Source organism: Dicentrarchus labrax, unplaced genomic scaffold, assembly GCF_905237075.1.
Source record: "Dicentrarchus labrax unplaced genomic scaffold, dlabrax2021, whole genome shotgun sequence".
Classification (NCBI taxonomy): domain Eukaryota; kingdom Metazoa; phylum Chordata; class Actinopteri; family Moronidae; genus Dicentrarchus; species Dicentrarchus labrax.
In genome coordinates, this window is record NW_026136722.1 from 8,510,168 (window position 1) to 8,537,868 (window position 27,701).

Here is a 27,701-nt window from a genome sequence, read left to right on the forward strand (position 1 = left end):
AGTGCCTGGAGAACTGGGTTTACTCACAATCTTTTTTAGCAGCGTGTCATAAACAGTGACATGAAAGACTAGTCTTGCACATCTAACTCACCCAAACATGGGCCAGTGGAATTACATAATTGTGCATTTTGAGTGAAGTATGTCAATCTATAAAACTCACCTTGACATAGTTGAGTTTGTTGAATTTTTTTTTCACTTTTTGCTTGGCTTGCGTATTTCTTTCAAGTATGCAAGCACGAACATGATCTGCTGAACTATAAGAAAATATTTATATCATCTGACATGTCATACAGTATTACTGTAACCTGACATTTGATTTGAAAAACAATCCCCTCAGAATAAAAGTACATGTACAAAACTATTTAATTTGATAATCATTAAAGAGAAAACAGAGACAGGAAGTTAGAGACAACTATTTTGGTTTAGTTATTTGTGTTGAGCTCATATCCACAACCCAATATAAAAACAGTACAATAGAATATCCTGTGGCGATGATTTTTTTAGACCAAACTGGAAGTCAGCTGTGCTGCCTGAATGTGCTTACAAGTATTCTGGTTATGATCAGGTTTTTTAAATGTAAACACCATGATAGCTACCACAAGATACTGTGGCATGTAAACACTGGAATGCAGATATTTTTTTCTTGCTCTTGCTTTCTATGATCAATGATTAATTGATCAGGAGATGATAAATCCATCAGAGTTCAGACTGCCAGAAAAACATAAATCAAAATCAGAACAGCACCTAAATCTGATGACAATCAAGGCATTCAGTTGTTGTGGCCAACTGAATTGACATTGGTATCGGCATTAAGGCTTAGTGTGCCTCTATGTAACTACGTGCCACTGAGGGGAAGGATCAAACTAGTGTTTGTACCTATGTACTAAACAGCAGTTCAGAGTATACAGCATTCTTGCAGTCTCTGGGTAGGGTCCTGATTAAACGTCACCATCTGGGCTTCTACTGGGGACTTCAACGCTCATGTGGGAAACAACAGAGAAAACTGGAGTTGGAGATTGCCCATCCAGTAAATATGTGTTTGTTTTTTAACTTAAAGAAGGCTTGAGACCATGTGCCCCAGGGTATCATGTAGAGGTTGCTGTCGGAATATAGGGTACAGGGACATTTGCTATGAGACATTTGGTTTCTGAGTCTGTATTCTCGGCAGAAGTGAAGCATGTTTATTCTCTGCCAAGGTTGTCCCTTGTCAATGATCGTGTTTGTGATCTTCATGGACAAAAGCTCAAGAGGGTAGGAGAGTGTCCAATTTGGAAATTATTAATTTCAATATTGGAATTATTTTCGATGTCCAACATAATTGCAGGACTTGCCATAGAACCATCATGTTTGTAAGTTTCTGTCAGTATGAAAATAATCCAGTGATAGTTGTCTGTATATTATTAATATAAAAGTCGACTTTTAATGGCACCAATTTGCCAAAATGTAAACAAATAAAGGCCAAAAAATGGCACTCAAATTGTATCCCACAACATAAGTTACTGAATCAGTGTCAGCATCTACCAAACAGAAGTTAGATTTGTTTAAGCGGGTCTCCACACTGTCAGATTTACTTACTTACTAACAAAAGTATGTTACCATTATAACTTGTGGCATGATCATATTGAATACCATTGAATCATGAATAACCATGACGATATTATATTTACATTTGCTTGTGTTTACTGCTTTTTACTGCTGTTGAGCTCTTGGCCACCACACTGTCTAATTTAGAAGTTATATTTAACTACCAGTATGTGCTTTGGGGATTTTAAATCACTTACTGGTCATCTGAATCTTCAATAACATCAGACTTGGTGCAGATGAAGTGAATCTGCTGACATTGGCCCCCATTTCCCATCAGGCCACAGGTCCTTTTCAGGATCTCCCAGGGTTCTTTCTCTGCTGCTGCTCGATTAATGTCAGTCACAATCCACACAGTAGAACAACTTCCAACAACCTGAAAGGGGGATAATGAAGTAAATTATGAATAATTAATTGTCAGTTATTGGTAATAACATGATGTTACAGTTTCCAGATAGCACAATAATACACAATAAATAGCAGTGCAAGTGAATAAATTACCTCTTTCCACATTTCATCTCTGCTCTTGTTACGGTCCCCATTTCCAGGAAGGTCCACAAGTGTGACATGCTGGAGAAGATCATTATTAGGGACCCTGATAGTCACACACTTCACTAGTGGCCAATACCACCTCTTTACGTCTTTACCTTTTCCCCTTTTGAGCCACTTCTTGTGTATTTGACTAACTTTGCAGAAAGCTCTTCAGCCTGCAATATTAAGGGAAATAATTTAAGGGAAAATTAAGGGAATACAAGGCAATTCTATTCATATCGGCATTTAAACGTAACATATTGCATAAAATAATTAATTAGGCAACCTTATCATTGAAAGTATAATAAAGGCAGCAAAAACTGGGCAATAGTGAACAGTTGTTTGAATTGCAAACATGATCAGATTGTGACAGTTCCTTGAGTTATCCAGGAAGTTGTATGTGTATCATAGTAGCATAATGCTACTTCCCTGTGTTTTGTGTTCACCACTGAGAGTGAGCAGTCTACAATGATTGAGGCAAAATGACTGCAATTTGTCAAAGAAGTTATACTGTATAAATTAATTTATTGGTAGAGACTCTTCCTATGAAGAGATATGGGTTTGTAGTTATTGAGGACAGATGGATTCAGTCCACTCTTTGTGGATTTGTGCATTTTATATATTGATTTAACTTTTGAACTAATATATATATACAGCACTGTAAAAAATCATCTCTACATGTATGGCAGCCATTCCATTCCAGTGTCTGTTGAATTCCAACACAAGCACACCTCAGTCTAATTAATAAGGTACTGATTAAGTGATCTCCTGAACCAAATCTTATTTAATGAGTAAAAGTATAAAAACCACTGCTGTGGTCATCACTATCCTCTTGCAATAGGACCAGTCGGATGACAAAAACAGAGCTAGTAGTACCTCAAAAGTAATTGCAACCTATTGACCATGCCAAAAGAGTTGAAAAGAAAAGTTTTGAGTGAGGCATAGAAGGGTTCAGTTCTGGCTGTACTGAGCGTCAGGTTGCTTCCATCCTTAACATTTCAAAGACCATGGTTCATAAGAACAAGGTCAAGCAACAGACATTGGGTACAACAAAGCTACAGACCGGCAGAGGGCGTAAACAACTCTCCACTGACCGGGATGACCGCCAACTCATTTGAATATCAACAACCGTAGGATGACATCAAGTGACCTACAAAAAGAAAGGCAAATGGTCGTGCAAAGCTAGAAAAAAGCCCTTCATCAAAGAGAAGCAAAGAAGAGCCAGGCTGAGGTTTAAAAAAGACCATAGGGATTGGACCATAGAGGACTGGAGTAAAGTCATCTTCTCTGCTGAGTCCCAACACCTGGTGGTCTAATGGTTAGACGGAGACCTGGAGAGGCCCTACAAGCCACAGTGTCTCGCACCCAGTGATCAGGGTTATCCCACCAAATATTGATTTCTGAACTCTTTCTAAGTTAAAACATTGGTATTGTTTTGTTTAAAAATTATTATGAACTTATTCGAGGTCTGAAAACACTGCATCTTTTTTGTTATTTTGACCAGTTATAATTTTTTGCAAATAAATGCTCTAAATGTTGTCAGTAGTTTTAGTTAGAATAAAACAAAAATTTTCATTTTACTCAAACACATACCTACAAATAGTAAAACCAGAGAAACTGATAATTTTACAGTTTCATTTTTGTTTCCAGAGCTGTATATAAAACTATACATAAAGTTTTCATTTATGACTTAATATAAACTAATTAATATACAACTTACTGAATCACATGTCAAAGTCTTTGTGTTTGAACGGAGAAGTTCTGAAATGTCTTTGAAACGTTTGTCATCCATGAGGTATTCAACCTTTTTGGTTTTCCATTCTTCTCCATACAGCGCTGATAGCTTTTCATCATCATCATCATCATCATCATCATCATCATCGTCATCGTCATCATCATCATCATCATCATCAACATTATCATCATCATCGTCCTTTTCCTGAGGTTCATTATCTCCAAGAAAATTCAACAAGAACCACAACTCATCTTTCCACTCCTAAAAACATAATGATGAAAACTTAATTGAATAACATGGTTGTAATATAACCAGCAACTGTATGTTTGTAGCTTTTTTATACACTAGTTTCAAGTAAATATAAACACATGCAGCTCATTTTACCTCTTTTGTAATGAACTCAATGTCTGCCTCATACTTCTTCTGCATGTTTGCCTCCACTTTGATCATGAATGAGGTACATGCACTGATGCTTCCAGAGGGCAAGAGATTCTTCCGTCCAATGACAGCATTTATCAGAGAGCTTTTTCCAGCCCCAGTTTTACCAAAGACACCGACCATCTCCCTCTTGTCTGTCTTCAAGTCTTTGATTTTAGTCCTGTTGTAGAAGAATTTAAATATGTGTAAATATACAAACTAAAAATGAGAAACCATCATCAAGATTCTAATGCCTACTTGTATGTGAAAGAGGTCACTCAGAGATGAAACTACACAGAATCATTACCATATGCAGTTCCCCTCATCATCCTCCCCTTCATGCCTCTCCTTTCCCTGCCTGAACTGCTGTGTCTAGTCCTGGTCAGAGCCACTGTAAATTGCCTGCTGAGCCCGGCTCTGTTGCATCCTCGGCCCACTCTGGCTATGGTGATCATTCTGGCCCCACTCCTGTGTTACTGGTGTCACCTGCCACAGTACTTTCTGCTCGCAGTCCCAGTACAGTCAGCTAATAGACTAATTAGCTAGTGACAGGAGCTTGTACAGTTAACAGAGGAGACTTTCTCTTATGTTCTCTTTGTCACAGTGACAAGGTGCTGTTCCTGAAGAGAGATTAATCTTGTTTTGCTTTTTCTGGGACTATCCAACTAATACAAAGTGCGTGGACTAAAACTCTTCTCATCAACTAACAGTTTGGTTTGAATTGCATTTAAAGTATGAACAACAGACGGCGACTCTGAGAGCTGTGGAGAATACCATACACGGTATTTTTTGCCTTATGTGCATTTTAAGTCTGAGTGGTTTGAAATATGTCAGGACGTATTTCAATTTCATGCCTAATTTACACTAATCTAAGAGCAATATTAAGACAACACTACAGACCACTGGCCTCTTGTTAGGAGTGGAACCTGGCCCATAAAACAATGCATATTATGAAAAACTCAATACTTACTTCAGAATATAATTGAGCTTTTTGTTATCTTGATTGGGTATTCTCTCATTGACACATTCCATGATTTTTTTCACTTTATTCAGTATGACTTCTTCTGTGAGTGAATGCAAAGAAGTAGAAGTAAAAAATAATGACATTGCGAGTTTTAACCCTACAGTAGATTGCCATTGTTTAGATAGTAATATACTGTATATACCTCTGTATGATCCAGGTATAGTGTCCTGTCGTGGTTTCTGTGATTGCCGTCTGCTGGACTCGCCCTGAAGATCCAACTTTCGCTTTCCTTCTTGTTTTTTAAATACAAAAAGAAGCCAAAAACAAAAGTATGTTGGACCATCCTCTCACAATATTAAAACGTGGTCTCAGTATAACTGTTTGAGAAATTAATGCCTTGAAAACATACATGAACTCTACATGTAATCAATAGGATACTGTGTATCTCACCTTTATCACTTGTGTTACTGGTGGACGGCAAATCCTGAGGATGAATATGAACATTTCACTCTATCAAGAACTTACATTCACAAAGGTTTTGTCCTCTAACAGGTTTCGATAGGCTTAAATAAAGATCTTTACATTACACACAACAATATTTGCATTTATTATCATCCAATCAGGGATGACCCTGGGAAGTGGAGTCCAGAAAGGGTATAACAAATGATCACTAGAACATCTTTTTGAACACTGTGACCAGTGAGACCATCTTTTAATTCAAAGATGACTCAATCACATACATAGAGGCCCATTCACTGATTACATGCCTGTGAAATACAGCTGTGGAGGTGGGTGTGGTTTGCACTCAGCTGCAGGAGAGAGAGGTGTGGGGAAGGCTTGTGAGAGCAGCACCCGGTGAGTTGATTATCTCAGATGCAAGTCATTGTGTAATCACTCTACCCTTTATATTGCAGTAGTAGCAAGTACCCTACCCACGCTTGCTACAACAACGTTATTCTTACCAGATCCAAATCAGCAGCTTCTTCAGGCTCCTGCTGACACTGCAGATAAAAGCAAATTAAAACATTCTTAAGTGGAAGGTCATGCACTGAAAATATACTCTGTATGATTGTAATAATCTTTAGATGATACCTAACTGCATGAAACTGTATTCAACTTACTTGAGCTGAAGAATCAACAGTTTCCTGGTTTGTTGTTGTGTTTTTTTTCTTCCTAGTGACAATAGGAAATAGTTGCAAATACATAATAGTAAAAACATTTAAAATTCTGGTAAATGCTATTATTGTCAATGAGTCTGCAGTCATCATCAAAACAGACATTATTGCTGTTAATTATAAATGCACGTGTCTACATAGTAAGATTTATCAGTCCAAACACAGTATTCATGTAAACTATCTTTACAGTGAAGAACTTTACCTTTAACAACTTGAGTTTATTCTTAAATATTTCCCTGTCTCCCACTCTGGGTATCAAGCGTTCAATTTTGGGATCATCAAGAAGGTAAAACTTTTCTCGTCAATGATTTTATCTGTTATTGAACAAAAAAGAGAAAAAAATTGGTAGGTGACGACAATTGTAATAGGTGTTGGTTTTTTTTTTTATAGGACATTTTACTTTCCTTAAATGTTTAGGTTAGGGTTTTCTACAGTGCCAAATCATAGCAGACATTATCTCAGGACACTTTTCATATAGAGCAGGTCTAGACCCTACTCCTTATGAAATTGCGTGGTTTTATGAGCTGAATGCATGTTGATTTGATTGTATTTTAGCAATTTGTCACTTCTCAGTCTAATAAAGATGCTAATGAACAGCAAGATAATAAAGTGTTCCTTAAACTGTGGGAAAATATACAAGGTTTTTATTGTGAGTGCTTTTATACACTGCAAACAGAGACAAAAAATTGGCATGATGAATAACACTGATCTTTCCCATTTTCTCAAACTGTCTATTAAGGATATGCCAGCATTGTACTGCAATGTTCAGCATGTTCTAGATGCTTTGAGGTTTCAGTATTGGTAGGTCATTCCAAAAAGAAGCATGGAAATACTTTACCATTAAATCTTTCAATCAGCTCAGCGAGACCCCATTCTGTTAATTTGTTACGTACAAAATCATCCATGACCAGCAACTGCAAGGTAATCAAACATGTTTTAGACAATTACAACAACCCTGCCCCCACCCCCTCCCCCGTCTTTTGTGCTTTAAGACGTGTTGTGAAATCAAAGCTGCATATGGCTTAACTTTATTTTATTGAGTTAAAGATCGGTTCATCCTACTTATAATTTTAATACACTGGCAGATCGTGTGGCTGATCTCTCTGAATCTCAATAAAAAAAAAAAAAAAAACTTCACTCCACTCCTCTCTAAACCACAAATTATATAGCTCCACTCCTCTTATCAGATTTGTTCCCCTCCACACCATACCAAGAAAAACAAAGAGAACCTGCTGTGAAAGTTAACATTGACTTTTTCACCTTTAAACCATGATTAATGTGTTACATTCTGTTTGAAGTTAACATTTTGTGTTCATGCTATATTCTAGAAAGTTTTCTATGATACGGAAAAAAAAAAAAAATAAGGCCAGATTGTGGATGCATTAATGATGTAAGTTAAATTATAAAACACCTGTGCAAACCTTAATCTACCATAACTGAAATAAACAGCAAAAACGGATTTATGGCTCTTGTGTTTAAATATGACCAGGATGTTCAGTGAGCCAATATCACCAATTAAATAGACTTTTCACCCTACTAAATGGATTATCCTGATAAACATTTTAATTTCCACTAACAGACAAAGTAAATAGCACTTCAAAATGAACTCAGTGTCTCAGTATTATAATCAGTGGAAATATAATGCATTGATGTTAAGTGTACTTACATTTTATCTGTTCCTCTTTAATGCACAAACATGACTCCGCTGGTGCTTGATTTAACTTGATCTCTTTCTTTTATATTGTCTCTATTCTCCGCCCACAAAACAGGTTCAGCAAGATAATTTAAAATGTGTCAGTGCTTGTGTTCAAAGTCCTCAGGGTTTTGTGTTCACTTACAGCACCTGGGAACATACACACCTAGCAGTGTTTAAAAGGCAATGGTGGAATAAGTATTGAGATCCTTAACTTACATAAGCATCAATACCACAATGTACAAAATACTTTATAAGCTGCATTCAAAATCCCACTTAGACAAAATTATAAAAGAATTATGTGCAAAATGTACTTAACGTATCAAAATAGAATAAGAAGTAAAGTATTCCTCTCTGACATATGATGGAGTTGAAGTATAAAGTAACATAAAGAGGAAATAGTAACCTCAATGTACCTTAAGTACTGTACTTGAGTAAATGTACTTACTTACTTTTCACCACTGTTAAAAGGCTGGGACGGGATGGGAGGGTTCTTGTCATTGCTGCTGCACTGACACTTACTGGTTGTTTGGGTTGTTTGCACTGTGGGGTTGACAACACAACCCTCCCACCCTTTACAAAAAATAAAAACAGTATTGTGGCATGTTCAAAAGGTTTAGGTATAACTGAATCTGATACTGCTGTGAAGCTGCTGTTGTAGTATTCATAATTACTAGAACCATTTGTGCTGTATCAATCAGTATTACTAATAAAATGAAAGCTGCAAGCAGCATTGGGTGGGACCTCGCCATCAACCTACGTTGGGGCCTGCAAGGCGGTTGCCCGCCACAGCCGCGCCACACCGCGCCACGCCACGCCACGCCATGTCATGTCGCCCCACTCCCAAGCCCTCATCGCCATAAGCTGAGGGAGACCGCTTTACATCGTCACGCGTTTCAGACACTGTGCTAAAGACTTACGCTTTAATAGCGAGACTCTTCACTGCGAAACGTGGAAATTCAGCGCCACGCCGTTTGACGCACAGTAAATATTTGATTAACGTTGGATTACCAACGTGTCTAGATTGCAGTGATCGAATTTTAAGTCAATCTGATAAAATCTGTAGGAGGAGTTAGTTAAAATTGAAGCCCTGAAATGCTGGAAATGGCATCACAGTTAAACATTCGATTCAAAATGGCCAACTTTGAAAAATTCACGTAAATTGACCACGAATTCAAAATGGCCAACCTTGACGGCACGCCACGGACACACCCTTCAACTTACAGTCACAAATCGCGCAAGTTTTAATCAGCAACATCGTTTGACTATACTGTCCAATTTTGAAGCAGATCCGATAAATTCCCTAGGGAGGAGTTCGTTCAAATACATTGAAACATTTGTCTAAAGTGAAAATGAAAATCGAAATAGTGAACTTCTAGTGTTTGGGTTACGGGTCAAAGAGGGTATTTTGTACGTCCTAACTTGATATATATGCCTGTTAATTTTCATTCATGTCACCTAAACAGGACACCAGGGCTGGTTTTTTGAAAGTTTGTAGGGGGCGCTATCGAGCCATTTTAACACACCCACAGGAAACATCCATATGAAATGTAAAATGCTGCCATGTGGGACGTGTGTGCCAAGTTTCATGAGGTGTTGAGCCTGTTTAGCCCGCGCAAAATGCGATCAAATGTTAAAACAACAAGGTGATGCTCTCCGTGTCGCTACGGCAACACGGTTCAATAAAAGATTTGTAAGTTGTCATTGTCAACATTCTAAGGTTCTCCTGGCCAAATTTCAATCTGCTGGGAGAAAAACATTAAAGTGTAATAAATTCCACCACTAGGTGGCGGTCTGACTATAAGTGAATACTGTCACATAGATAGATATTCAGATGGAGTTCAGGGAGGGACTGTCATTAGACAAGTGAAGTTTGGAGCCGAATGGACAATGTACACTCAAGTTATAGCAAACTCGTGTGTTCTGGCGGTACATCAAAATTTGACGCCACGCCACAGACACGCCCACTCACCACAGTCATCACATATCATCAACAATGTGTTTTGCATTTCATAAGTAAATTTCAGGTGGATCTAATCATCCTGCATCCTGTTGCCACTAAGTGGCGCTCTCACTATTACTGAATATTATCACATAGACGTGTTCAGGGCGGGACTCTTATCAAACATGTGCAGTTTCGTTGCAGTCGGATCATGTACGCAGAAGTTATGACAACTTTCTGTTTTCAAGGTGAAGGATCGAAATTGGACGCCATGGGACGCCACGCCACGCCCACGCTGTTTGACAAGCAATGTCATAAAGAGCACAACTTAATCGTGAATGTCTTTAGATGGCTGTGTCAAAGTGTGGAGTCGATTCAATAAATTCCCTGCATGCAATGCAACGGCGAAAATTGCCAGAAATGACCACAAAATCCAAAATGGCCGACTTCCTGTTGGGTGTGAGGTTTGGGTCCAGGAGGCTTTTCTGCTTCTTTTATCATGATACACATGCGTACCGGTTTTCGAACGATTGAACTTTGTGCAAATTTCCTTGATCTTTCAAGCATGTTGCGGCCGCCCACTCCGGAATAAATAATAATAATAATTCCTGGGACCTCACAGTTTTTGACACTGGCTCGGTCCCTAATAAAAGCAAATAATCAGTTGTTTGTTTCTTGTGCATACATGTTGGCACACATAATAAACACACTTTTCTTGCTGTTAACACCAGAGGCAGTAGAAGTTAATGTTGACTGCAAGTAGACCTGCAGATGACACAGAAAAACACAGATGAGAGAATGGTCTGAAAAAATTATTTTGATGCAGAATTTAGGCTTTTCTACTTTGTGCCCCATTACACATCCCACAACCCCAGACTTTATATAAAGTAGTTAAGACTAGAACAGTAAAATGCTACTAACATATTGCATTAGTATTATGAATTTAATAATGGAATATATAATAATATATCAGGCACATGAGCAATTTTTTAGAACAATTTTTGATATACTACTGTATTACTAATTGAGTAGGATTTCAAAAGTTTGATGTTAAGTTGCAATTGAAAATTTTTATATTGCTACTTTTACTTATAGGATCTAAATACTTCTACCATCACTACCTTCCCTAAAATTTATTTATTATCTGAGGATAAACCCCTTGAGATGTATGATCTTGTTTTAAAGGGGGTCCCAAACAAACACCGACAAGAACTGAGAGTAGTGTCTACGTCTACACAAAACATCTTAGCACAGCAGTAAAATAAAGAGGCAAAATACAATTGGAGAAAAGGGTTCATGGGTTTAAATGTGGGCCAGGTGGTGGATAAGCTGACATTGGCCACAAGGCAAGGCAACAGCACCTGTTTCACACAACCACACCTACACCAATGTGATGTGGGTTATGAAGAAATACAATAAATAAATAGGTTGGTTGGGGTTGATTGCTGCAGTCTCTAACAATATGACAAAGGCATGGACAAACATATATATATATATATATGGTTCATATGAGGTAAGAAATGATCTGGAAAATATTGAGATATACATAGACATACACAACCTGAAACCAGTAACCAGCTCCATCAATGTATCAGAACATCTGTGAGATATCTTGCCACTGATATCATTGTTCTTTCTCTCTCTGAGCCAACTTAAGTGAGGATTGCGGCTGAAATGATTCCTTTACAATGAGTGAAAACCATAGATTAAAATTGTTTGCATGGACACTTTGTTTAAGCCATTCAGGGCACTGTGTTTTACATGGACTATTATTACTGTCGCACAACATGCTTTGGAGAGAGAAAATATTGAGGGTGTGTCTGTTGTACAATATAACAAGCCTAGCACAATTAGCACAATAGCAATGCTTCACTGTGAACACCTAACTATAATAGCTATTAACTAGCTTATGAGCCATCTGTTGTCTGGACCAACTCAGCTGTGAACAGTGCAAGAAGACGTTATATAACGTTACATAAATAGGAACTTTTTATTTATCTTCTGCAGCAGCAAACACAACACACAGCGTTTCAGTTCAACTATTATACTGCAACTGAACTCATCTACACACTTTATTGTTGACTAACTTAATGTTACTACCCCTCACACTCACCTCTCATAACAAATCTGTCACACACAGGTTACCAACAACACATTAAAAATGTAAAGTTAATTTCACTTTGATATTTGTGTTTTACAATATTTTAAGTCTTTTAGAATTTTTTCTTCATGTCAGGTTTTTTCAGTTATTTTTAAGCTGACAGGTTTTCTTCAATGACAGTGGTTTTCACCCCCCTGAACACACACGTATATAATAGGGAAAAGCTCAATCTATAATTAGTGTAATATTATTGCTACAAAAGTAATGCATGGGAGACATCAGTTCACACAGCAAACTCAAAGTACATATCAAAACAACACTCAAAGAGGACTTCCGTCTGAAACATCCACTACGGAGATCAGCAAGATAGGGATATTGACCCAGTGTGTCCGCATGTAGTTTTCTTGCATCAGTCATCAGTGGTAAGTATATATATATATATATATATATATATATATACACCGGAACACTACTTTTAGACGTGAGCTATTTGTACTTAAATGTATTTTAGGTAGTAGTTCCATTTTAGGATAGTTTATACTTCTACTCCACTATGTTTCAGAGGGAAATATTATATTCATCCTATTCCACTACAATTTATTTGACACCTATTTAGCTACTCTGGGCGTGATTCAGAGTAATAACTAGTTCTACACATAACATCTAACCACAGTTAAAAACGCAGAAAAGGGCTCTATTTCCTCATGGGCCAGGAGGTGGATAAGCTGACATTGGCCACTTGCTAGTTGTTTTTCTCACAATCAGGATAAGGATAGGCATGTATAAACAGCTTAGATATAGTTTATATGAGGTTATTAATGATTTTGGAACATGTTGAGATTAATATACAGCCTGTGAATGCCATCTTCATCAATATATCAGATCATTATGTATCTGTAAGAAAAACTTGTTGATTGTAATAAATAAGGGATTGATTAACCTCAGGGCCAAAAAGCAGTATTTAAAAAAATCCTAATGATGCCTGTCCCTATGTTTGGCCCATCTGTGTGTGTATCATGTTCTTGCATCAGTCAGCTGCACTTTGCTGACATAAACAAACATAATATCTTCCATTACCATTGGTCCTGAATGAATGAATAACCACACACCTCTACTGAACCATGAAGAGCAATCAGCATTTATTGGACAGTATATTATATGAAATACATTTATGTATTTAGAATCAGTGTAAATTGAAATAAAACAAGAAAATGTGCAGTAAATATTGAGATGCCAGATAAGCTGGTTAATTATTATCATATACTTAAATACTATCAACAGTTTTGTCCTTGAACAAGAAGTAAAACAGATTATTCTTTGAATATAATATATAATCAATTAAAGGCAAACAAAAAGTATATCTGCATGTCATTTACAACATGCAAACTCAAGTACAACACTCAAGAAGAACAGGGATAACACATCTCTAATCATCGAGCACACAGGGAGCTTCAGTGGGCAATCAGGCCTCTGTTGTTTCTCTCCACTCAGCAAACCTGAAACATCCATCAGAGAGGTAAACAGCAAGGTTGTGATATTGAAAGCAGGGCTGTCATATAATTTATCCTTTAATGTTTGAATGCTCGGTTTGGATCATCAGTTTCATTAAAACATACCTGTGCACATGTCAGGGACGCAGTGCAGCTGCTGGGCCAGGTGAATCAGCTTCTGGCCTAGCGTAATTAAAAGCATGGTTAGCATTAGTGAGAGCAGCTAATAATCAGGGCAATATGTAGACATTTCACAATAGTTTTACCAAATCAGTGACATTTCTTCATCTGGGCTTCCCTTCAGTTCATCGTAGCATTTCTTCACCTCTGCAAGCTCCACTGTAACATCTGAAAGAAAATTAATAAACATACTTTTTACTGTTTATTACACTATTTGTTGAAATGTGCTGACTTATTTATTTCAATAAAATATTCACATTATTTTAGTGATAATGTTATTTTTTACCTGGTATTGTGTCACCATCTGTTTTTAGTGACAGCTCGATAGATTTCTGCATGGTTTTCTCCAGAGTGTCCAGGACGTGCTCCTAATTCAGCATTAAAATCTTTATCACTTATCACTCGCAGAAAAATATTGTGTTCAATTAACTGAATCCTACATACATTTCCTGTTTAGGTGTGTGTTCAGAGGGCTGTTCAGATTGGACAAAAGAGTTAACAGCTGCGTATGTTTTTGGATGTTTCTGTCTTATATTAATAACAATAGTTTATAGTTTGTTTGTGACAGTGCCTGCAGTGTTTTTAGTAGCAAAAGCAGCTTTCAGAATGATGCAAATTCCACTTGAATATAAAAAATAGGGACCTAGAATTGTGATTTAAGAAAAAGCTGTGTAGCAGAACATGTTTTACTACTACATATTATCACCATAATGATAATGTGGCCTTATAAAATGTGACAGACCTTCAAGTCTCTCAGCTGGTTCAACATTTCATTTTTAGCCTGCTGAAACATGATGTTCTTTGAATCATGTACATGCTTCTCAATAGTGTCCCTCATGTTTTTCAGCGAGTCCTTTCCTTTAAAGTCTGCTGCTTCTACAACGAAATAGAAAACAACTACATTTCAATGCACAATCACAATGTACATTTTTGTAAATGTCTATAATTATAGTGTCAGGTTATTTATGATTAGATTCTCTTGCTTACTTTGGTAGCATTCTTTCATGGCTTCCTCGATTGTTGTTGTCAGACTGCTGTAGATTGTTTTTTTACGCTCCCGGGTGATTTTGTTCAGTTTTGTCTTCATTTTTTCTTCCTTAGAAGAAGAAAATTAAATATAGATCAACATATTTTCAAATAAAATCACAGTTACAATACAAATCATGGTTCATCTTTTTAAATATATATATTTTTATTTTTTAGGACCTGTGGCATTTAGTTTTTATCTGCATTGCTACCAACATTTATATTAATAGCATTATTCATATACCGTGTTATTATGTTAACAGTTCAAAATATAATTTTATCGTGTTTAATTCAATATTTAATCTTCAGTCACAAACTTGATGTTTGGGTTGATTGCTCACCCTAAAGTCTCCCTGGACAAACAGCATGATAATGGACTAATGGATAGGATAGTAGTGTTCTCATCTTTTACCTCCGTCTTGAGAAATATGAGCTGCAGTTCAACATTCCCGTGCTTTTGAATCAGCCTCTCTGTGTCAAGTGAAAAGTTATTGATGACCCCGTTGAATGGTCCATATTTTCTTTCGTTTCTGAAACATGTTAAGTTGACATGTTTCATAAAAGACAATTTTGTATTTTGATAATGCAATTTGTATATATGTATTATATTATATCATTCATTCATTACGATTCTCTATAGTTTTAAAATGGGTCAACCAAGGGTTTTATGTCTTCATTAAATCTTTTCTTACGGGAAGGTCTTCTTGAATTCTTCATCAATGCTGTCAGTCAGGCGTGAAGCCAAGTCCACATTCAGGTTTATTTGTTTCCCTTTCTTTGGTGTGTATGTGCCATTGTGCTGAACCACACACTTCAATGTCCTGTGAAAACCGCTACCTGACACCTCACTCTAAAACATAAACAAAAACTAAAATCCAGAACATTTTAGGAGACATAACATAATCATATGAAGTGCAAAATGTTTGGATGTAATTATAATTCAAATACATACAGGATATATAGAGCTCAAGGCTTGTTGACATGAAGGTTTTGATTGTTCAACCCCCTCACTTAGGCATTTTTCAAAAGCCTTATAAGCCTCTTCCATGGGTTTTCTGACTTTTTCAAGTTCCTGCCTCATCTTGTCTTCAAGGATTGTGCACACCTCTCTTTTTTGGGAAACCTCAAATAAATAAAAAAAAAAACGTTCAGAAATTCCAACAATTAAACTACTGTATACTACCACCTGATTGGGGTTTCTTTTCAACTATTCATTGTTTATTTATTCATGCAATTGTGTTGTTCTGGAGTATCCTTTATTTACTGTGGTTATGCAGCAAAAATTCAGAAAAATCTACCTCAATGGCAAACATTTATTTAGGGGTGAAGACATGTAGAACCTTTCAGTATTTAATTGCCATTATATCATAGTTACTCCACATAGATTTAAGAAGTCTGTTTTTAGCTGGATTTGACTGTAGTTAACTTCAACTTACTTATTGGCTGTGAATATTATCTTCTGTTAAAATAAATGACAATTAAAAACAATAAAAGATGTTACTTAGTATTACCACTTCTGTACGACGGGCCCCTTGGATCAGAGAGAGAATCCCATAAGCTCCAGACACATGGTTTAATGTCTCTGAGTGACAGTCATTGAGATCTTTCAGAAATTCCTGCAGTTTGGGTATTTCTGTAAAAAAAATACAGTTGAGGGTGCCCGGTTAGTTCAGTTAGTAGAGCTGGCAACCCATATACTGAGGCTGAGTCCTTGCTGCAGCGGCCCAGGGTTCGAATCTGACCTGCGGCCTTTTGCTGCATGTCGTCCCCACTCTCTCTACCCCCATTTCCTGTCTATCTTTGGCTGTCCCTATCATATAAAGGCAATAAAAAAGGACCAAAAAAATAACTACATAAAAAAAAAAAAAAAATGCAGTTGAGATATTTACATTATTTGCTTAAATTTAAATGTCATAATCCAATTATTCATTCGTGTTTTAATTAAAGTTGTTAAATAAAACAAAACATGTATTTGAGCTTTGTACTTTCTGTTATCCATTAAGTGCTCATATATAGAGACTTCACCTACCAGTGTCGTCTGGGTTTAGATGTTTTTGCTTTAGAAACTCTTTGGAGCTCACTGTGAACACTTCGAAACAGTCATCACTGAAATGTTTCTGAAAGAAAAAAGAATGACATTAAGGCAAGCTTGCAGTTGTAGGCAGTGGTGCCTGGAAAAGTGGGTTTACTCTCTACCCAATTCGCAACAAGGGCCAGGATGTCACGAGAACCGATACTTTTGGTACCAACTCGATACCAATATTCCGAAAACCTAAAGGTACTCGTTTTCCCACAGTACAGTAGAATTGCATCCTCTGTACCACAATTCTCTTGGACCTGACAGGCGGTATCTACGCACACACGTATTCTTGTCGGCTGTTTAGCCACAGGAAGAAGAACATGTCGAAGACGGCGACAAGTGCAGCTGTACAGGGGATTTACTTGCAAAACTTTCATGCACAGCGTGTGGGTGTGCAGAGCTCAGTCCAAGGCAGCGGATCAGATAAAGCAGTGGAGAGCTACGCACTTACCTCGCCACTGCAAGTGCAACAAAACCCCAGCAAATAAGATACATTTACAGATGAGGAAAATAAACACTCAGCACAATACAGGTCATACAGGTAACTCAGGTTGGCCAAGGCTGCACTGAAGCAACAAACACTGCATGACACTTTTTAAGGGGAAGTGAAATTCCCTCTAGACACCGACAAGACAAGGCAAGCATTTGCTTTATTTATTAGTTGCTATATATACACAGCAGGTAAAATAAGTATTGAACACATCACCATTTCTCTCAGTAAATATATTTCTAAAGATGCTATTGTCATAACATTTTCACCAGATGTCGGTAACAACCGATGCAATCCACACATGCGAAGAAACCAAAATAAATAATTTCAGAATTTAAAGTTATGTGTAATAAAATGGAATGACACAGGGAAAAAGTATTGAACACGCTTACTGAAATGTATTTAATACTTTGTATAAAAGCCTTTGTTGGTAATGACAGCTTCAAGACACCTCCTGTATGGAGAAACTAGTCGCATGCATTGCTCAGGTGTGATTTTGGCCCGTTCTTCCGCACAAACAGTCTTCAAATCATGAAGTTTCTGTGGGCCTCTTCTATCAACTCTGATCTTTAGTTCTTTCCATAGATTTTCTTTTGGATTCAAGTCAGGTGATTGGCTGGGCCATTCTAGCAGCTTTATTTTCTTTCTCTGAAACCAATTCAATTTCCTTGGCTGTGTGTTTGGGATCATTGTCTTGCTGAAATGTCCACCCTCGTTTCATCTTCATTATCCTGGTAGATGGCAGCAGATTTTTATCAAGAATGTCTCAAGAACGTACATTTTTCCATTCATCCTTCCTTCAATTATATGAAGTTTGCCAGTGCCGTATGCTGAAAAACAGCCCCACACCATGATATTCCCACCTCCAAACGTCACTGTTGGTATGGTGTTTTTGGGGTGATGTGCAGTGCCATTTGACCTCCAAACATGCTGTGTATTATGGCATCCAAAGAGTTGAATTTTGGTCTCATCTGACCAGACTATATTCTCCCAGTATTTCACAGGCTTGTCTAAATCTTGTGCAGCAAACTTTAAACGCGCTTCAACATGCTTTTTCTTCAGCAATGGAGTCTTGCGCGGTGAGTTGTTTTTCTTTGAAACAATTGTACCTGCTAATTCCAGGTCTTTCTGAAGCTCTCCACAAGTGTTCCTTGGCTCTTGGACAACTCTTCTGATAATTCTTTTCACTCCTCTGTCAGAAATCTTGTGAGGAGCACCTAGTCGTGGCCGGTTTATGGTGAAATTATGTTCTTTCCACTTCTGGGTTATGGCCCCAACAGTGATCACTGGAACATTCAGAAGTTTAGAAATCCTTCTGTAACCAATGCCATCAGTATGTTTTGCAACAATAAGGTTGCGAAGGTCTTGAGAGAGACACCTTTTTATAGACCATCAGTTTGGACTGAACCAGCTGATCAGTAACTGACAAGTGGCAGGATTGCTTTCTAATTACTGATAGATTTCAGCTGGTGTCTTGGCTTTCCATGCCTTTTTGCACCTCCCTTTCATCATGTGTTCAATACTTTTTCCCTGTGTTATTTCACATTATTACACATAACCTAATTTATGGACATCTATGGTTTGATTTCTTTGCATGTGTGGATTGCATGGGTTGTTATCGACATCTGGCAAACATTACATGTCAATAACACCTTTAGAAATATATGTACTGAGAAAAATGGTCACGTGTTCAATACTTATTTTACCCGCTGTATATAGGCTATATTAATATTCATATATGAAGTATAAAAAAACAGCTTGGTTACAGGCATTTGTTTCTTAACACAGAGCTGTTCACCTGTATTATTATTAACGAAAATACAACTACTTTATCATGACTCAGCAAAACAACTTGATTGGGACATTGGGGCATCAACTACTACATTTCTGGTATCTCTAGGCCAATAGTATTTGTAGATTGTCACTTCTGCTGCTTGACTTCAGGGAGTAAGGATTATTATGAAATTAACATTAGCCACAGATGAGGTCATCAATACTGGCCCACAGACGGTTGAGATAATTACATAAGTGTGACTTTTGAGTTAAGTATATTATAGTATCTACTCACCTTAACCTGGTTTAGTTTGTTAAATTCTTTTTTCACTTCTTCCTTGGCTTGCATGTTTCTTTTAAATATGAGAGCACGAACTTCATCTGATGAACTGCAAGAAAATATTTGTATTATGTCGCACGTCATACAGTATTTGAAGAACTATAACCTGAAATTCCGACATTTTTTGCATCTCCTCTTAGAATAAAAGAAAAAAATAACTATTTAATTTTATAATTAGTATTGCCTCTGGGTATTCTCCAGGCTAAAAGTACCAACTGGACTTTACTGGGGGACTTCAACGCTCACGTGGGAAACAGAGAAAACTGTAGTGGGAGATTGCTCATCCAGTTTACATGTGTTTTGTTTTGACTTTGAGAAGGCTTGCAACCATGCATCACAGAGTTTCTAGGGGGTGCTGTGTGTCTATAGGGTACAGGGACATTCCTATTTATTCTCCTGAAAGCATTATGGGAACTGTAGTTCCTAATCTTGGAGCAAGAGAATCTACCAAACAGAAGTAAGATTAGTTTGAGGGAGTCCCTGCAGTTTCAGACTTTGAACTAACAACCATTACAATCATGTGACAATATTATATTTACATTTGCTTGTGTTTACTGCTGACGAGCTCTTAGCCACCACACTGTCTAATTTAGAAGTTATATTTAACTACCAGTATGTACTTTGGGGATTTTAAATCACTTACTGGTCATCCAAATCTTCAATAACATCAGACTTGGTGCAGATGAAGTGAATCTTCTGACATTGGCCACCATTTCCCATCAGGCTACAGGTCCTTTCCAGGATCTCCCAGGGTTCTGTCTCTGCTGCTGCTCGATTAATGTCAGTCACAATCCACACAGTAGAACAACTTCCAACAACCTGAAGGGGCATAATGGCAAGTTAATTATGAATTATTAATTGTCAGTTATTGGTAATAACATGATGTTTCCAGATAGCACAATAATACACAATAAACAGCAGTTCAAGTGAATAAATGACCTCTTTCCACATTTCATCTCTGCTCTTGTTACGGTCCCCATTTCCAGGAAGGTCCACAAGTGTGACATGCTGGAGAAGATCATTACTAGGGACCCTGATAGTCACACACTTCACTAGTGGCCAGTACCACCTCTTTATGTTTTCACCTTTTCCCCCTTTTGAGCCAGTTCTTGTGTATTTGACTAACTTTGCAGAAAGCTCTTCAGCCTGTAATAAATTATAGAATAAAATTAATGGAACACAAGACAATTTTATTCATATCGACATTCAAACTTCACATATTGCATGAAATAATTAATAAAGAAACCCTATCATTGAAAGTAATAATAAAGGCAGCAAAAAGTCAGATAAACATATTAATAAATAATAAATAGCAAAGCTGAAGTGAAGACTAAAGTTAAATGTTCAACCATTGTTCATTCAGGGAAAGTGACTGATCATTGAGCTCTTTTACAGCAAAGCCCTGAGTTCACATTGATATTGGCTAGAAGGATATACAACAACAACCACAAATAAAAAAATAACTAGCTGACAGGTCTGGCAAGAATGATGTACAGCAATAAAAACAATAAAATGATGAAAAAGTGAAACAACAACAACAAAAGTACTGCAACTGTAAAAACAATAAAATGTAGAAATGGTTATAAAAACTAGGCGATAATGAATAGTTACGTTTTACGCTTAGAACTGTATTGCAAACATGATCAGATTTCGACAATGCCTTGGGTTATCTGCAAAAGTATATTGAGTATGTGTATCATAGTAGCATAATGCTACTTCCGTGTGTGTTGTTTCCTGTATAATGCCAGTAGAATTTAGGATCTTAATGCGGTCCACATTTGGGCACAATGATGGAGGCAAAATTCTGATTGGAATTGGTTTTGGAAATTGGATTTATTTACTTTCTTATGAAGAGATGAAGAGTGCTTTTAAGTGCTTTTCATATATACAATAACTTATTATAAACTAAATATACAACTTACTGATTCACATGTCAAAGTCTTCCTCCTGGAATGGAGAAATTCGGGGATTTCTTTGAAATACTTATAATCCATGAGGTTTTCAGGTTTTTTGTTTTTCCATTCTTCTCCATACAGCGCTGACAGCTTTTCATCAGTGTCGTTATCCTCGAGGAAATTAAACAAGGACCACAACTCATCATTCCACACCTAAAAAAAAAGAATTACATTTAACTAAATTGAATAACATGGTTGTAATATAACCAGCGACTGTATGTTTATAGCTATTTTATACACTAGTTTATACACTAGTTTCAAGTAAATATAAACACATGCAGCTCATTTTACCTCTTTTGTAATGAACTCAATGTCTGCCTCATACTTCCTCTGCATGTTTGCCTCCACTTTAATCATGACTGAGGTACATGCACTGATGCCTCCAGAGGGCAAGAGATTCTTCCGTCCAATGACAGCATTTATCAGAGAGCTTTTTCCAGCCCCAGTTTTACCAAAGACACCGACCATCTCCCTCTTGTCTGTCTCCAACTTACTGATTTTAGTCCTGTTGTACAAGAATTGAAATATGTGTAAATTGATTAGTTTGGAAAATATACAAACACTAAAAAGAATGAGTCAAAACCATCATCTAGATTCTAAGGGAAGTTGTATATTAGTGATCTGTCTAATGCACAGAAACAGTGACACTTGATTTCTGGTGGGGTGCTGTTACTGATTTGCCTCTTGGCAAAGATGAGTGAGTACAGCAAATGTCAAGGTTTGTGTTTGTCTTTATATTGCCATCTCATACCAATCCTAAACCACTGTGTTTAATTTTCCAGATAAAAATTCCTGTATGCAAAGTTTCTGATATCAGGCCCCATCATGAGTCAAACCATGATAGCGTGTGCATTCAGTTAATAGACTAACTGGCTTGTGACAGGAGCTTGTACAGTTAACAGTGCACAGGTAAGAGACGTCCTCTTGTGTGCACAGGTAAGAGCGGTCCTCTGGGAGATGCGGAGAATACCATATACTGTATTTTTTTTTGCCTTATGTGCATTGAAATCGTAGATTGGCTTGAAATATCTCAGGATGTATTTTTGTGAACCTGCACTTACACTAATCTAAGAGCAACATTAAGACAACCAACAGACAACTGTAGTACTTACTTCAGGAAAGAATTGAGCTTTTTGTTGTCTTGTTTGGGTATTCTCTCATCGACCCATCTCATGATGTTTTTCACATCATACAGTATGATTTTTTCTGTGAGTGAATGCAAAGAAGTAGAAGTAAAAAAAATGACATTGCAAGTTTTAACCCTACAGTAGATTGCCATTGTTTAGATAGTAATATTCTGTATATACCTCTGTATGATCCAGGTATAGTGTCGTGTCGTGGTTTCTTAGTCTGTGGTTGCCGTCTGCTGGACTCGCCCTGAAGATCCAACTTTCGCTTTCCTTCTTGTTTTTTTTAAATACAAAAAGAAACCAAAAACAAAAGCATGTTGGACCATCCTCTCACAATATTAAAACATGGTCTCAGTATAACTGTTCGAGAAATTAATGCCTTGAAAACATGAACTCTACATGTAATCAATAGGATACTGTGTATCTCACCTTTATCACTTGTGTTACTGGTGGACGGCAAATCCTGAGGATGAATATGAACATTTCACTCTATCAAGAACTTACATTCACACAGGTTTTGTCCTCTGACAGGTTTTGACAGGCTTGAATAAACATCTTCACATTTCACACAACAATATTTGCATTTATATTATTATTATTACATATTATTATTATAATTATGTTAGAAGGAGTTCGATCTAGACCTGCTCTATTTGAAAAGTGTCCTGAGATAACTTCTGTTATTAATTGGCGCTATACAAATAAAACTGAATTGAATTGAATTGAATTATTATCATCCAATCAGGGATGACCCTGGAATGTAGAGTCCAGAAAGGGTATAACAAATGATCACTGGAACATATTTTTTCCTCAGTCAACAACACTGTGACCCAATGAGACGATTCTTAAGATATCTCAATCTAATACGTAGAGGTCTCATTCTTACCAGATCCAAATCAACGGCTTCTTCAGGCTTCTGCTGACACTGCAGATAAAAGTAACACTCTTAAACGGAAGGTCATGCACTGAAAATGTACTCTATACTCTAAATATACTATGAAGAATAGCTCGTTCACTGATTACATACATGTAAAATTCAATGTGATGCTTACCTGAGGAGAATAACCTGGACCTTTATGCTCCTGTTTAAACTGCATGTGAAAGTCACACTGAAAGTGCAAGGTCATGTAAAAATATGAGTGGACATTGGAAATATACTCTGTATGATTGTAATAATGCTTTAGATGATACCTAACTGCATGAAACTGTATTCAACTTACTTGAGCTGAAGAATCAACAGTTTCCTGGTTTGTTGTTGTGTTTTTTTCTTCCTAGTGACAATAAGAAATAGTTGCAAATCCATAATAGGTTAAACATTTAAAATTCTGGTAAATGCAATTATTGTCAATGAGTCTGTAGTCATCATCAAAACTTTTAACAGACATATTTGCTGTTAATTATAAATACACATGTCTACATAGTAAGATTTATGAGTCCAAACACAGTATTCATGTAAACTATCTTTACAGTGAAGAACTTTACCTTTAACAACTTGAGTTTATTCTTAAATTTTGCCCTGTGTCCCACTCTGGGAATCAAGCTATCAATTTCTGGATCATCAAGAAGGTAAAGAATTTCCTCATCAATGCCTTCATCTGTAATTGAACAAAAATTAAAAATTGAGAATGAATTAATTTCAAATAGGTGCAGAAATCAGTTTCTTATGGAGTGAAATATGTGTAGGTTCGATAGTTTTACTTTTGTAGTGCATTACAACCTCACAGAGCAAAGAAGCATGGAAATACTTTACCTTTAAATCTTTCAATCAGCTCAGCGAGACCCCATTCCATTAATTTGTTAAGAACAAAATCATCCATGACCAGCAACTGCAAGGTAATCAAACATGTTTTAGACAGTTACAACAACCCTGCCCACCCCCATCCCCCGCCTTTTTTTCCTTTAAGAAGTGTTGTGAAATCAAAGCTGCATATGGCTTAACTTTATTTTATTGAGTTAAAGATCTGTTCATCCTACTCATAATTTGGATACACTGACAGATCATTTTGCTGGTCTCTTTGAAGCAACTGCTGAAAGCAGTCAATTAATAAAAATAAAAAAAACTCCACTCCACTCCTCTCTAAACCACTCCCCCAAGATAACATAGCTCCACTCCTTTTTATCTAATTACAGTCCAAACCATACCAAAAAGAACAAAGACAACCTGCTGTGAAAGTTAACATTGACTTTTTCACCTTTAAACTATGATTAATGTGTTACATTCTGTTTGAAGTTAACATTTTGTGTTCATGCTATATTCTAGAAAGTTTTCTATGTTACAAAAAAAAAAATAAGGCCAGATTGTGTAATGATGTAAGTCTTTTTTGTATTGAAAAATCCTCCACATCCACCAAACACCTGTGCAAACCATAATCTACCATAACTGAAATAAATAGCAAAAAGCGTATTTCTGGATCTTGTGTTTAAATGTGAACAGGATGTTCAGTGAGCAAATGCCACCAATTCAATAGACTTTTCACCCTACTAAATTGATTATCCTGATAACATTTTAATTTCCACTAACAGGAAAAGTAAATAGCACTTCAAAATGAACTCAGTGTCTCAGTGTTATAATCAGTGGAAATATAATGCATTGATGTTAAGTGTACTTACATTTTGTCTGTTCCTCTTTAATGCACAAACATGACTCCGCTGGTGCTTGATTTAACTTGATCTCTTTCTTTTATATTGTCTCCACCTCTCTGTCTCTTCTCTGCCCAAAAAACAGGTTCAGCAAGAAAATTTAAAACATGTCAATGCTTGTGTTCAAAGTCCTCAGCCTTGATGATGTGTGTTCACTTAGCAACATATACACCTGGGAACATGCACACCTAGCAGTGTTTAAAAGGCAATGGTGGAATAAGTATTGAGATCCTTTACTTACGTATAAGCATCAATACAATATACAAAATACTCTATAAGCTGCATTCAAAATCCCAATTAGACAAAATTATAAAATAATTATCTGGAAAATGTACTTATCAAAATGGAATAAGAAGTAAAATATTCCTCTCTGAAATATGATGGAGTTGAAGTATAAAGTAACATAAAGAGGAAATAGTAACCTCAATCTCTCCTATGTGTTTGGTAGAGGCACAAGTCAACTATCTACATTTACATTCACAGCTGACATTCTTGTTCACTTGTCCACACTGGCCGAATCTCGAACACTCTCCTTGTCACTGCCTTTTTGGTGGACCTATCGGGAAGCTTTAGTTTCATTTCCGTGTTGAAATCATTCCTAACGTGTGTACACATTATTTATAATTACACACATATATCTACAGCAGCTTACTCACCATTGCACACACGCAAAACAAAGTCATGCAGAGTGCAAATCATTTACACTGGTGTCCCTGTCTCTACATGTCTGGCAGTAACTTTCTTGTCCAGTTAGAGAACTTTAAGATAAGTTTGTTCCTGTTTGTGCTGAAAAACTTAACCTTGTTTTTTCCTGTGCCTCAGGATCATCATCTTCACTTCAGCTACCTGCCCGCTCCTTCCTATCAGCCACACTGCCTCCATCTTCAGTTCCACTTTGCCTGGATCTCAGCTATAATCCTCTCACCACTGCCAGTCAGTAGATGTGAGGATACTGGTGAGCCAAACTTCTTCGTCTGTCCCCCGATCTCGTATGCAATTGCCTGCCACTCTTCTTTGGAATAATTAATCTTTGTCTATGTCGGCTTTTGTGGATTCTGGAGCAGATGAGAACTTTATGGACCGGGAATTTGCTCTCCAGGCAGGCATTCAGATGACTGCACTCAGCTCCCCCTGACTGCTAATCCTCTTGATGAAAGGCTTTTGGCTCAAGTAACCCACCAAACCGCTCCTGTGCTTCTGTATCTCTCTGGAAACCACCGTGAACAAATCCAGTTCTACGTGCTAACATCACCCAATGTACCTCTGATCCTTGGACACCCCTGGTTAATCAAACACAGCCCTCATCTGGACTGGGCTACTGGTAGGGTGGTGAGTTGGAATACATCTTTCCATGACTCTTATTTGCAATCTGCTCTCCCCCCACCAGAGGCAGCTGCCACCTGACTGTGGAGGTGGGTGTGGTTTGCGCTCAGCTGCAGGAGGGAGAGGTGTGGGCAAGGCTTGGGAGAGCGGCACCAGGTGAGTTGATTACCTCACCTGCCCTTGATTACCTGATGACTCTACCCTTATCTTTGCAGTAGTGTGCTGGGCCAGAGAGACGCTACCGGGAGTGCCACTGAGCTAGACTTTGTGTGCCGTGTGAGCAGTACGCTGAATAAAAGTGGTGTATTCAACGACGGAGTGTGGTTGTTTGTGTGCTGAGGGAACCCCGTCTGTAGCTCGACGTGCTACACTGACCAGTCCCTGAGCCGCCAGATTTGTCATCTGTCCCAACTGAATATCATGATTTGGGGAGGTCTTCAGCAAGGAGAAGGCCCTTTCCATGCCATCTCATCCTGAAAGGGAGGCAATGGAAAAGTACATCAACAACTCGGTTGCTGCAGGTATTATAAGTTCTTCTTTGTCTCCAAGAAAGACAAAAACCTTCATCCATGTATTGATTACCGGGGCCTAAATAACAACTGTCAAAAAGTATCCTCTTCCACTTATAAACTCAGCTTTTGAACCTCTTCAAAATTATGATGTTGGTAACAGGGAATTGTTGGCAGTTAAACTAATTCATGCTTTGCCCTGCAGATCGCAACTAACTACTAGGTTTGGCTTTCCTCTCTAGACATCCCCTTAAAAACAGACTCTAGAAAACTCTCTCCTCATTACATTGGCCCCTTTCAGATTGAAAGAATGAATAAGTAACCCCTCAGCTGTCAAACTCAAACTTCACCAGTCAATGAGAATAAATCCCACGTTTCACATATGACAACTAAAACCTGTATCAGTCAGTCCTCTGTTTTTCCCGTGCCTTAGATCATCACCTTCACTTCAGGTACCTGCCCGCTCCTTCCTATCAGCCACACTGCCTCCATCTTCAGTTCCACTCTGCCTGGATAATCCTCTCACCACTGCCAGCAGGAGCTTCACATCACTGTTTCATCAGCTAGTTTTCAATAAAGCCTGTCTTTGGAAATCATAACCAACCTAGTTTGTGTTCTGCTTGTGG

The 27,701-nt window shown here is 37.4% G+C and overlaps 2 protein-coding genes, 1 long non-coding RNA gene and 1 pseudogene across 6 annotated transcripts in view; 1 reads left to right on the forward strand and 3 right to left on the reverse strand.

The window, feature by feature from the left end:
• The window catches only part of LOC127356111 (nuclear GTPase SLIP-GC-like), a 9,666-nt pseudogene extending 3,218 nt beyond the window's left edge, over positions 1–6,448 (reverse strand).
• Positions 6,449–6,604: 156 nt separating this feature from the next.
• On the reverse strand, positions 6,605–8,179 carry LOC127356127 (uncharacterized). Its single transcript, XR_007881896.1, has 3 exons — positions 8,070–8,179; positions 7,242–7,317; positions 6,605–6,717 (listed from the first exon to the last, which is right to left on the reverse strand). It is a non-coding gene; the product is annotated as an uncharacterized LOC127356127 (long non-coding RNA).
• Positions 8,180–8,389: 210 nt separating this feature from the next.
• The window catches only part of LOC127356115 (uncharacterized), a 49,654-nt gene continuing 30,342 nt past the window's right edge, over positions 8,390–27,701 (forward strand). For 2 of the 4 annotated variants that reach the window (XM_051387635.1, XM_051387636.1), the window contains exon 1: positions 27,000–27,087. The gene's annotated coding sequence lies outside the window, so the exon portion shown is untranslated. Of the gene's footprint in view, positions 8,509–26,182; positions 26,199–26,999; positions 27,088–27,701 lie in introns of those variants that run through there. The other 2 variants (XM_051387630.1, XM_051387634.1) reach the window with 2 other exon arrangements.
• LOC127356125 (nuclear GTPase SLIP-GC-like) lies at positions 13,260–26,162 on the reverse strand. Its single transcript, XM_051387651.1, has 26 exons — positions 26,044–26,162; positions 25,214–25,313; positions 24,354–24,429; positions 24,086–24,198; positions 23,824–23,874; positions 23,656–23,712; positions 23,490–23,528; positions 23,033–23,066; positions 22,781–22,876; positions 22,586–22,679; positions 21,765–21,978; positions 21,441–21,626; positions 20,458–20,664; positions 20,162–20,337; positions 19,474–19,567; positions 16,865–16,952; positions 16,347–16,468; positions 15,788–15,958; positions 15,528–15,685; positions 15,248–15,365; positions 14,797–14,905; positions 14,552–14,685; positions 14,096–14,177; positions 13,896–13,977; positions 13,756–13,812; positions 13,260–13,635 (listed from the first exon to the last, which is right to left on the reverse strand). The coding sequence occupies exons 3-25, from the start codon at positions 24,418–24,420 to the stop codon at positions 13,767–13,769; spliced, it is 2,538 nt and encodes an 845-aa protein (XP_051243611.1). The 5' UTR covers positions 24,421–24,429; positions 25,214–25,313; positions 26,044–26,162; the 3' UTR covers positions 13,260–13,635; positions 13,756–13,766.

What these genes read in the sequence shown, in the direction of transcription:
- LOC127356125 (XM_051387651.1), bottom strand. Translation starts at nt 24,420, where the DNA reads ATGGATGATTTTGTTCTTAACAAATTAATGGAATGGGGTCTCGCTGAG. An exon ending in ATAAACTCAAGTTGTTAAAG is followed by an intron (nt 23,875 to 24,085) that starts GTAAAGTTCTTC and finishes TATTGTCACTAG; the next exon opens with GAAGAAAAAAACACAACAAC. An exon ending in GGGCCCGTCGTACAGAAGTG is followed by an intron (nt 15,959 to 16,346) that starts GTAATACTAAGT and finishes TATTTATTTGAG; the next exon opens with GTTTCCCAAAAAAGAGAGGT.